General features: G+C 41.2%; 1 protein-coding gene across 2 annotated transcripts in view; it reads right to left on the reverse strand.

The window, feature by feature from the left end:
* Nucleotides 1-12,714, reverse strand: part of PACRGL (parkin coregulated like) — a 37,504-nt gene that overhangs the window by 24,344 nt on the left and 446 nt on the right. Inside the window, exons 2-3 of one of the 2 annotated variants that reach the window (XM_077814615.1) lie at nucleotides 7,022-7,182; nucleotides 2,494-2,561 (exon numbers count right to left, since the gene is read on the reverse strand). In XM_077814615.1, coding sequence (XP_077670741.1) covers nucleotides 2,494-2,561; nucleotides 7,022-7,165 — 212 coding nt within the window. In that variant the 5' untranslated portion in view covers nucleotides 7,166-7,182. Of the gene's footprint in view, nucleotides 1-2,493; nucleotides 2,562-7,021; nucleotides 7,183-12,714 lie in introns of those variants that run through there. The other variant, XM_077814616.1, reaches the window with a different exon arrangement.

Raw genomic sequence — 12,714 nt, forward strand, 5'->3', positions numbered from 1 at the left:
CGGGCCGGTTTTGTTCAATATCTTCATTAATGATCCGGAGGATGGTGTGGATTGCACCCTCAGCAAGTTTGCAGATGACACTAAACTGGGAGAAGAGGTAGATACGCTGGAGGGTAGGGATAGACCTAGACAAATTAGAGGATTGGGCCAAAAGAAATCTGATGAGGTTCAACAAGGACAAGTGCAGAGTCCGGCACTTAGGACGGAAGAATCCCATGCACCGCTACAGACTAGGGACCGAATGGCTCGGCAGCAGTTCTGCAGAAAAGGACCTAGGGATTACAGTGGACAAGAAGCTGGATATGAGTCAACAGTGTGCCCTTGTTGCCAAGAAGGCCAATGGCATTTTGGGATGTATAGATAGGGGCATTGCCAGCAGATCGAGGGACGTGATCGTTCCCCTCTATTCAACATTGCTGAGGCCTCATCTGGAGTACTGTGTCTAGTTTTGGGCCCCACACTACAAGAAGGATGTGGAAAAATTGGAAAACGTCTAACGGAGAGCAACAAAAATGATTAGGGGACTGGAACACATGACTTATGAGGAGAGGCTGAGGGAACTGGGATTGTTTAGTCTGCGGAAGAGAAGAACGAGGGGGGATTTGATAGCTGCTTTCAACTACCTGAAAGGGGGTTCCAAAGAGGATGGATCTAGACTGTTCTCAGTGGTAGCAGATGACAGAACAAAGAGTAATGGTCTCAAGTTGCAGTGGGGGAGGTTTAGGTTGGATATTAGGAAAAACTTTTTCACTAGGAGGGTGGTGAAACGCTGGAATGCGTTACCTAGGGAGGTGGTAGAATCTCCTTCCTTAGAGGTTTTTAAGGTCAGGCTTGACAAAGCCCTGGCTGGGATGATTTAATTGGGGATTTGTTCCTGCTTTGAGCAGGGGGTTGAACTAGATGACCTCCTGAGGTCCCTTCCAACCCTGATATTCTATGATTCTAACCTTTGTGTTGGCACCACACCTCAATGTTTCCCTTCCACAGTCAGTGGAAGTGGAGTCGGTGCTGAGCTCAGGGCAAGGGACCTCCTCGGCATCAGTGCATCCTGTGCCACCCATTTTACCGTGGTGGTTTCACCACCTTCCACTTCAGGACCATCAGCTACTTCAGTACCAACGCTGACTTCAGGTTCAACATTGCTCCTGGCACTGGGCACAACAGAGGCAAACTCAGTGCCTGTGGTATTGTTCCCACTGTCGGCACCAGTCTCTCCCTTGTTTTGGGCAATGGATGAGTTGGACTGGTTGCTCACCCCCTGAGGGCTTGTTCCACCTTTATCCCGAGAAACCTGAGACTCCTCAGCATCAAGGTCAGGATCTTTTTTCTCCCGCTCTCCATTGCCTGGCTCACGGGGGGCTGTTCATGGAGCACCATGAGTACCAGGATAGGCACTTGTCTCAAGGTTGGCCCTGCACCTGTTGGCCACTAATGCCTTATCCTTTTGGCCAGTGGCCTCCATGGAATCCGTGGGATGCTCCTCAGTCGCGAGAGTCGCACTCCTCATCTCGTTCTAAGGTGAGAACGCCGGGCAGAATGGTGGCGGGAACTGCCAATCCACCACAGATTCAGGCACCAGTGAGAGCCTTCCCCTTCCCCAGGGAGCCTCTGGAATCATCCCATCTGGGTCCACAAGGGGGAAGATCTGGCCTTGGCTCCTCTTCTTTGTCCCTGGACGATTTGGCAGTGCCTGGCTCTTCCTCTCCTTCAGTGCCTTTAGACTTAAAGACATAGCAGGACCTGTTGCAGCATGTGGTGGCTTCCCTAGGCATTCAGGCAGAGTTTCTAAAATACCCATAAGTTGTTGGATATCCTGCAGCCATCTGCCCCTGGGAGAGTGGCCCTCCCTATTAATAATGCACTCCTAGAGCCTGCAAAGGTTCTTTGGAGCATATCAGCTTCAATACCACCTACCACAAAGCGCTTGGAGAAACACTTTTTCCCACTGCATGGAGCTAAGGGCTTTTTCTCCCATCTGGCCCCAAATTCCCTGGTTGTAACTGCGGTGAACAACAGAGCCTGGCTGGGCAGACTTAAGTCCAATCCTAAGGACGAGAACTCTAAAAGGATGGACTTCCCTGCAAATGCAGATTGTGAACCAGCAGCCAATCTCTGTTCAGCTGATTGGGTCGCAAACCACAAGATTGCAAAATGCCAAAAATTTCACCAGTGAAGTACACCCCAACTCCATCGGAACAAATTCGTCAGATGCAGAAGTAGGTTTTTTACCCACGAAAGCTTATGCCCAAATAAATCTTTTAGTCTTTAAAGTGCCACCGGACTCCTCGTTGTTTTTGCTTCCTTTTGAGAAGAATTAAATATCAGAGGCACCTTCAGAGATCAGTAAAATCAAATAGCCAGAGAACATACAAATTAGTGTATAGTTTTCATCCTACACAAACAGTAATAAAGAAATGAGTCTTGATCTATTTAACTGCACCTAAGACTACTGTCTGAATAGATTCAGTTAAATTGTTTTTAAAAATTCATTACCTGCAAGGTATACCACCTTTAGAGTAAATGGCAGAAAATGCAGAAGGAGCTTTTGAATGATCCCCAAACTGGGTGGACAAAAAAGTGAAATGCATTATTTACTCACTATCATAATATTTCAGTTATAACCATTATAAATGTACTTCAGTATTGCAGTTTAGAGAGAAATGTGACAAACAATCTTGTGATCAAAAAACAACTGTAAAGATACTGCAGAGACTGGATGGAAAAAGAATTCTAACATTTAATTAAATAATAAAGTAACCTCACAGCAGTATGTTACTACTGTTTTGTTAAGAAAAATAAGTAAATATGCTCATCCTTAATGAACTTTTCATTTCCCATCCCATTTTTCTACTTTCTCGTGCAAGTAGTCCCACTAAAGTCAATGATGGCCCCATGGGGATGGAGGGGTCTCTTCACATAAGTGGGGAGGGAGCATGGCTCCTGGGCTCTCCAGGCTCCCCCAGATGGCACACAGACATCACAAAGCCTGACTTGACTGAAGAGGAGATATGAGTTGGACTGGTGGGGAGGAGAAGAGAAGGAGGATATTGGAACAAGGAGACTGGGAGCCAGTGAGGGTGGGAAGACGAACTTGATGAGGAGCCAGGGAGGAGACTGGGACCGGCTGGGCAAGAAGACTTGAGCAATTGAGGAGGGGTTGCTGTGCAACCATAATTTGGCCGCCTTGTGCATATGTGCTGTGATACAATTTTTCCCCACATGACCCCTGCCTCATTCAGTACACACAACGGACCTTCAGTGGAGATGAAGCAATGTTATGCAATGAAGGAGGCTGGAGGTAGGATCCCTGCCTAATTTTTTTCAGAAATGTAGTGAAGGATACAGAAGATTAGAAGAAGATAAAAGATTGTCTCACGGTTAAGGCAGTTGAATGCTACATTGGAGAACTGGATTCTATCCCTGCCTATTCCTGAGAGTTCCTATATGATGATGCTAACCAATCGCTTAAGCCAAAACTTTTCCTAGATGTTCACTGACAGTGTGTTCACTGATTATGTGTACACAACCTGAGACCCTGGAATGCTATACACTCACAGCTGCAACTAAAGTTAATGGGGGCTGTGTTTTGATCATATAGAGCAGTAGTTCTCGACCAGGAGTGCATGTACCCCTGGGGGTACTCAGAGGTCTTCCAGGGGGTACATCACCTCATCTAGATATTTGCCTGGTTTTACAACAGGCTACATAAAAAGCACTAGCAAAGTCAGTACAAACCAAAATTTCATACAGACAATGACTTGTTTATATTCCTCTATATACTATACACCAAAATGTAAGTACAATACTTGCATTCCAATTGATTTATTTTATAATTATATGGTAAAAATGAGAAAGAAAGCAATTTTTCAGTAATAATGTGGTGTCACACTTTTTTATTTTATGTCTGATTTTGTAAGCAAGTAGTTTTTAAGTAGGGTGAAATTTGGGGGTTAATTCACCACCTGCAAAATGGGGATAATACCACTTCACCGGGTGTTGTGAAAATAAATTACTGTTTGTGAATCTCTCAGATACTATAGTGATGAGAACCACAGAAAAGTCTCTGAGAAAGTTAGTAATTTTTACTTCAGAGCAGGGTTTTGAATAGTGAGGAATAGAGAAAGTCTAGTGTCACATGTTTAACAACAAGACTAAAAAGTAATATCAAATACCTGCTCACTCAATGACACTATCCATTCTGTGCACTGAATGAACCAGGAGTCTTGTGGGAAAAAAAATAGTATGCAATCATGTAATTAAAGATTGTATCATAAAGCATACACATCAGGAGTCTGATTAAGGTTGCAGTCTCCCATTTTCTACCTCGAGTGCTTGATTTTGCAATGTTAATTAAATTTTAACATAATTGTGTGTGTAATTTCACTGTATGTTGGCTTGGATAACAGTGAATTGATGAAACCATGATATTTTTTCACAAAAAGAGATTCTGTTTTAATAAAACTGTTCCTTGTTGACTGAAGCTTTCAATTTTTAGTACTGACAAGATGGCACCTTTCATAAGCATTATGCTTACAGTCTCTCACTGGCTTTCCGTTCAGCCTATGATGTTACCTACTGCAAACCAGTAAGCTAACTCATCAGCCCACGCACCACAGAACAGTCTCCAGCCACAAGATTTCAATCCCTTTTTCCTCAGGGTTTTGGCTTTATTTCTTCAAAACAACATAAGTTCAGTATATTGAATGCTTCCCTCTCCACTAACCCAGAGTCTTCTGCAGGGGTCTAACCATGCCATGACCAAGTCACAGCAAGCTTCTCTGCTCCCATCTCATTCAGACGTTGCTCCTTGCAGGATTACACTCTACAGGACTATTACCTGAAGATTTCACATGAACTGGATTCTCTTGCCAGGGACTCCTGCTTCTGACAACTGTCACCAGCAACTTTTATGAGTACTAGATGATCTTCCAGCTATCACCTGATCTCTGCCTCAGCTGGGAGGCAGCTGATCAGTCAGAGGGGGCTAGACCCATCTCCTCTTAAAAGGAGTGACAACTACCTTGTATTGAAAACCCTTTAGCCCTTTGCCTGTGTGTGTATCTTATTTTTTAAAAGGAAAAAAAATAGGTGAAAACTGAAGTATTTCTATATAGAAAAAACAATCCTAGAAATGGAGAGATTGCTGTCAAATACCCTTGTGAAAAGGATAAGGAATTAGATACTGTTTACCTCAGGCATTAGGTCTTGCAGACCTTGGAGACTGAATGATTAATAACAAAAGTTAAGAATCTAAACTCACAAATCAGATGAAGTGTCTCCAAGCATAGAAAACATATTTTAGGGAACAAAATGCTTTCTACAGCAATTCTCAAGTTAGGAAGAAGAAAGTCTTGAAAATGATGCGGATACTCACAATAGCTTTGCCCACTTTTTCTAGCTCATGCTACCTCAGAACAGTCAGGGCTGAAGGTTTTAAAAGAAAAAAATCATAGTTTCTTATCCACTTATAGTCAGTCTAATGCTGACAGTTCAGTGAAGACAAGAATCTTAAGTATATTGGCACTACATCTTTTTTGCTTTAAAACAAAAAAGTAATCTCTAATCTAACTTCAAGAAAAATAGAACTTTCCCAAAGTAATTCCCAGAGCATATCTTTCAGAAAAAAAATCCAATCTTGATTTTAAAATGTGCGGTGATGGAGAATTCAACATGAATCTTGGCAAATTGTTCAATGGTTAATTAATCTAACTATTAATGTCCACTTATTTCCAGTCTGTATTTGTCTAGCTTCAACTTCTCGCTATTGAACTGTTTTATACCTTTCTCTGCTAGGCTGAAGAACCCATTATTAAATATTTGTTCCCCATGTAGGTACTTATAGACTGTGATCAAGTCACCTCTTAACCTTCTCTTAGTTAAGCTGAACAGATTGAGCTCCTTTAGTCTATCAGGACTAAACATGTTTTCTATGCCTTTAATCATTCTTATGGCTCTTCCTGCACCCTCTCCAATTTAATCAACCTTCTTAGTGAATAATGGACAAAGTATCCCTGCAGTGGCCACATCAGTGCCTAACAAAGCCAAAATAACCTCTCTACTCTTAATTGAGATTCCTATTTGTACACATCCAAGGATTGCATGAGACCTTTGGCCACCGCTCTGGGAGCTCATGTTCAGTTGATTATCTACCACAACCCCCAAATCTTTTTTGGAGTCACTGATTCCCAGGATATAGTCCCCTATCCTGAAAGTATGGCCAACGCTCTTTGTGTCTAGATGTACACATTTATATTTAGCTGTATTAAAATTCAATTACTTCAACTATTTGTATGTTCAGAATTGGCAACCTCTTTCTTCAGGAACATTAACTGAAAAGAATGCAGTGTCAAAATTTGACAATTATGTCCAGCAAGTTTTGACAAACACATTTGATAGATATTTCCAGTAGGTCAGCACCAAACTAGTAATCAATGTTGGTAGTGATGTTCAAAATCAATAACCCAGTAAAAAAAATAGTGGAATTTCTAACATATCTTGGTACAATTGTTTAAGTCAGGGGTTCTCAAACTGGGGGCCGGGACCCTTCAGGGGGTCACGAGGTTATTCCAGGGGGGTTGCAAGCTGTCAGCCTCCACTCTAAACCCCGCTTTGCCTCCAGCATTTATAATGGTGTTAAATATATTAAAAAGTGTTTTTAATGTATAAGGGGAGGTCACACTCAGAGGCTTGCTGTGTGAAAGTGGTCATCAGTACAAAAGTCTAAGAACCCCTGGTTTAAGTTTTTCAGGCTGGGTGAACAAGACCTAGTAACCTTCATATCATAAATAGATCCACTGTTGTTTCTGCAATTTGAAGGGCCTGCAACTTACATTTGAAAAAGTTTAATTTCTGGAAAATATAGGACAATATAAAAGAAGATCTAAGCCCTAGAAAACCATAGATCTTCTGTGCTCAAAGATTTCTGTTCTCCCAATTGAATGCCATATTTTTTGTGACTCTCTCACTTTCTGTTTGGCCCTACTCATTTATGCTGGTACAGAAAAATACCATCTCTACATACCGGATCAATAGTTTTGGGGTTAAGTTTATCACTGGGCCTTGGTTGTGGCTTAACCGCAAGATCTGGAGAACTAGATGAAGGAGATGAAGATGTCTTGCTTTTCTGTATTGCAGTCTTTGGTTTTATTTGGAAACCTGATGACATTCTTTTATCATAAATTCCTAGAATGAAAAAAGCAAACAAACCTAAAAACAGAGTTCTCATTCCCGCTTGACAGCAAATTAAGAACTTTAATCCTGATTTTTGTTGTACCCAAATCTCACATTCTAGGTTGTGCAAGGAATGCAGGAAATATGAACCAATGCATATAAATCACGTATTGCTGAACACCCAAAACAGTGCAGGGTAAATACCAATCACTCCATTTTTCAAACACACGCCTCCACATCTCTTTGTTTCCTGCATTGTTGTCCTTTACCACTCTGCTAGAGCAACACCTGCAGTAAAGTGAAATTGAGTTTAGTCAGTTTCACTCTGCTGCTAGTGCCGCACTTAAAGCGCAAAGCTGTTCTCTGGAGGGAAGGAGAGAGGATGGGTACAAATACAACAGAAGAGGAAGCAAAATATTGGAAGGGATGGGAAAGATGGGGAAAAAAGAGAATTTAAGTGCAAGGAGTGATCAAAAATATTCTGAAATAGAGCAAAATCAGAGAACAATAAATAGGGTGAAAGACAAAATGGGAAAAGAACAGAAAATGAAAAGAAGATTTCAAAAAAGATTTCAAATGTTTTAACTTTTTGAATACAGAACACTTTAAAAACTAACAACTAGAAAACATGTACATATAGTGTATTAAATAAACAAAATATTCAAAGTTTAGAAAAAATAGTTATAATGCAGAAAACACAACTCTAGTATCCTTTTAACAGGGGAAATTTTATTTGTAATGTAACATATCAAATCTTCAGTGTGAAACTTTAATGAAGAGCCCAGATTACTACTGAGGAAAGATATACAGTCTCAGATATCACCTCATACTTAAAGAAAGATACAAGAGTTACAAGCTCTTCAGAGATACATGGTGGGGTTTTTTTACAAAAATATTTAAGATGATTGAATGAGTTATACAAATTAATTTTGAATTAAATAATTGTATTAATTGTGTTGGTCCTGCTAGGATAGTCCAAGTTCCCTTGCTCACAGTGTACACTGTTAAATGACTCAATCATTGAGTCACTGTCTACTGAGAAAACATTTATCAAAATCAATTCTATTCTTGATTTACACCTTGGATTCTCCTCCATGTTTTTTCTTTTTTTCCCCCCTCAGAACTGTAGCATTCCATGACTAAGGCTCCATGTTTGTCACAGAAGTCACGGATTCCGTGACTTCTGCAGCAGCCCCGGGAGCCACCTGAGCAGCCCCTGGGCCAGTCACACTGGCTGCTGCTGGGGTAGTCTAGAGTGGGCCCCCCACGCACCAGCAGCAGGAGTTTGGGTGTGGGGGGCTCAGGGCTTGGAGTGCAGGCCAGTGCTTACTTACTTACTGTGTTAACTTACTTATTGTAAACTACTAAAATAATAAAGGGAAAGTTTAAAAAAATATTTGGCAAGATATGGAAACTGTTTCTGTGCCTGTTTCATTTAATGTATGACAGTTAAAAGCAGCATTTTTTTTTCTGCATAGTAAAGTTCCAAAGCTGTATTAAGTCAATATTCAGTTGTAAACTTTTGAAAGAATAACCATAACGTTTTGTTTAGAGTTACGAATATTTCAGAGTTATGAACAACCTCCATTCCAGAGGCATTCGTATCTCTGAGATTCTACTGTAACTTGCTAATGCAAATTTATTATCACCAAACTTCTTATTACCACATCATACTTACTTAATGTATTTCTCCAAATGCCAGAATAATTGATCTCTGAATGGTTTCCATATTATAAAAGCTCCAAATAGTAAAACAACAAACTTTAAGATTAACATTATACTATATGTCAGGCAAACAATTCAGTATTGCTGTTGGTGCCAAAATTCAAAATCTACATTCAGCCATAATGATGGTCTTCTTGCTAAAAAGTAACATTAGCAATAAAACAAGAAACCATATTTAGTATGAGAAATGTGGAATTTATTTTCCTCAGCAAAGTATTCAGGAAGTTCACATAATTAGAAGCAGCCATGTGATAAGAGGGAAGGTTCTCTCATGGATTGGTAACTGGTTAAAAGATAGGGTAGGAATAAATAGTCAGTTTTCAGAATGGAGAGAGGTAAATAGTGGTGTTCCCCAGGGATCTGTACTGGGCCCAGTCCTATTTAACATATTCATAAACGATCTGGAAAATGGGGTAAACAGTGAGGTGGCAAAATTTGCAGATGATACAAAACTACTCAAGATAGTTAAGTCCCAGGCAGATTGCAAAGAGCTACAAACGGATCTCTCAAAACTGGGTGACTGGGCAACAAAATGGCAGATGAAATTTAATGTTGATAAATGCAAAGTAATGCACATTGGAAAACATAATCCCAACTATACATATAAAATAAGGGGATCTAAATTAGCTGTTACCACTCAAGAAAGAGATCTTGGAGTCATTGTGGATAATTCTCTGAAATCATCCACTCAATGTGCAGCGGCAGTCAAAAAAAGCAAACAGAATGTTGGGAGTCATCAAGAAAGGGATAGATAATAAGACAGAAAATATCATATTGCCTCTATATAAATTCATGGTATGCCCACACCTTGAATACTGCGCGCAGATGTGTTCACCCCATCTCAAAAAAAGATATATTGGAATTGGAAAAGGTTCAAAAAAGGGAAACAAAAATTATTAGGGGTATAGAATGGCTTCCGTATGAGGAGAGATTAATAAGACAGGGACTTTTCAGCTTGGAAAAGAGGCAACTAAGTGGGGATATGATAGAGGTCTATAAAATCATGAGTGGTATAGAGAAAGAAAATAAGAAAGTGTTATTTACTCCTCATAATATAAGAACAAGGGGCCACCAAATTAAATTAATAGGTAGCTGGTTTAAAACAAACACAAGAAAGTATTTTTTCATGCAACACACTGTCAACCTCTGGAACTCCTTGCCAGAGAGTGTTGTGAAAGCCAATAGTATAACAAGGTTCAAAAGGGAACTAGATAAATTCATGGAAGATAGGTCCATCAATGGCTATTAGTCAGAATGGGCAGGAATGGTGTCCCTAGCCTCTGTTTGCCAGAAACTGGGATTGGGTGACAGGGCATGGATCACTTGATAACCTGTCTGTTCATTCCCTTTGGGGCACTTGCCATTGGCCACTGTCAGAGGACAGGATACTGGGCTTGATGGACCTTTGGTCTGACCCAGTATGGCCATTCTTATGTTCCACTAGGTAGCAAACATAGTGAAAATATAGTATCTGCAATCTGTTTTAATATAGTGCACAGATCATTTAGTTTAATATTGTTAATTAGTTTAACATTTGAACATGTGCTTACAGACTGTTGGAAGAGCACATTTTAGAAGAAAAATATTATAATGTAATAACTAGCATGGTCATCCATAGTAAGACACTCTAAATCAGTTTCTCTTCTGAGAATTAATAAAGCCACATGATAAAGATTTCAGCAGAGAAGAAAGTAGTCAACAACAAATTCTAATATTCCAGATATAATGACCTTACCAGCAAAGAGGAACAAAAATTAAAATAAAATATGTGGCTGTGGATAACTGAAAAATGTCAGCACCTGGGGACAAATCAAGATAGGAGTTAAAGAAGACAGTAACAGAGTTAGAATTACAAGAAGGGGGGGAGGGGGAGTACTTTACCCAAGAAGACTTCAGTCTGTCTACCACTGAATTTGATATTCATGCAGCCAGGAGTCGACTGCACAATAGAAATGTATAAATGACACACATTTAGGAGAGATCAGAGAGCAGAGGTACAGTGAGATGCATAGAAGTGATGTTCAAGATTGAAACTAGAAATAAAAGCATCCCAATGGCAGAAAACAGACCTAAATTAAAAATCCTTAAACAGAAATAAAACAAGCAAGCATGAGGAAAGGTTTCAAAGCAGAAGAAGAGAGAGTTAGAGTCACAGACTTGTGGAAAGGTAGAATCACAATATCCAGGGCTTCAAATACCAACTTGCTCCTTTACCCATCACAAGTAGGAATTCTCCTTGCACGAGTGGGGACTGGAAGCCATTAGCCAGGCTATAGAAAGAAAGGAACAGAGTGGCCCAAGCAACACTGGCTTCTTTAAAATACCCAAAGGAAGTACTGAGCAGAATTGTAGTAGTGAGGCTCTAGCGAGCTACCACAAAACTGTTGGAATCTACTCTCAGGCACATTCTGGACACTGTAGAAATATGAAGGAGGAACATTAGCACAGGGGCTATCTACACCCTCATTCCTATTCATAAATAGTAACCTAATAATCTTGGAAGTGAGGGAAGTTAAGGAAGATTTCAGGAGTTCAGGAAAATGAAGTGGAGGCAGAGGGGGAAGCAGTATTGCTTTCCACCCTTTTCCACTTGAAGAACCTTCTGTGGTTCACAAAGCAGGACTCCCACTTGATCGGCCACAGAAGATTCATCAGATGGAAAGGGGATGCTTCAGGTGGGGCTTTTTGTCTAGGAGTGGTATATGCAGAGGAGTGAACCTATAAGGTCAGGTGGAGAATTATAGTTCTTTGGAGGCACAGAGGCGGGACTATTGGTATATAGAACATATGAAGAAGTTAAGGTCTCTGGAGTGCACATACAGGGGATTATGAAATGAGTACGCACTCTCTATACACCATATTTGAGTGTTATAGATTTATGGGAGGTACATGCAGGGTTATATGAGGAAATCAGCAAGGGCATCAATGGGAATGTAAGCAGAGCTTTGGGGGCATATGTGTCATATAGGTCTACGAAATTTTTGCATGGTTCTATGGAAAGTATAGCTCTATGTACAGGGTTGAATAGGAAATGTAGGCAGGTGGGGGTGTATGCACGGTACAGGGGAGAATGTGTGGCATGGGTCCATGGGCTGCGTGTGGGCTCTAAAGGGGTATGCAGGGTTACAGAGCTATAAGGGGCATTTTCAGGGGTCTGTGGGGTACAGACCAATTGGGATGTATGTCGGGCTCAGGAGAGAGATGGAATTTGGGACTGTGGGGATGTTTGCAGGGCTCTGTAGGATATGGGTAGGGTGACCAAAAGTCCTGTTTTGGCAGGGACAGTCCCTTTTTTAAAGCCCTGTTCCAACCGTTCTGAATTTTTGGCAAAGGTGGATATTTGTCCAGTTTTCTCTTGCCAACTTGATCAGCTGGCAAGAACAAACAAAACAAATGCCCATTTTTGTCAAAAAAGGTGGGATGTGGAGGAATGTGCTGGGGGACAAGCTGCGATACCAGCTCCACGCAGGGAAGGAGTCACGGCTTGGGCGAGCAGCAACGCCAGACTCGTGCAGAGGCGGGGCTCAGGCGAACAGCTTGGGACAGCCTCACGGGCGGCACTTGGGCTGGGCCTCGTGAGGCGTCCCGCCTTCCCGTTGGGAAAGATGGTCACCCTAGAAGTGGGTCTGTGTGGACAGGTGTTTGCGGGGCTCTGGAGCAGATGTGCGGTCAAGTCCATGGAGGGTGTTTGCAGGGCTGGGGAGGATGCAGGGTTCGGGTCCCTCGGAGGTTTTTAAAAAAACAACAAGGAGTCCGGTGGTACCTTAAAAAGACTAACAGATATATTCTGAGCATAAGCTTCCGTGGGGAAAAACCTCA

The sequence above is a fragment of the Eretmochelys imbricata genome, chromosome 4 (assembly GCF_965152235.1).
Source record: "Eretmochelys imbricata isolate rEreImb1 chromosome 4, rEreImb1.hap1, whole genome shotgun sequence".
NCBI classification, from domain to species: Eukaryota; Metazoa; Chordata; order Testudines; family Cheloniidae; genus Eretmochelys; species Eretmochelys imbricata.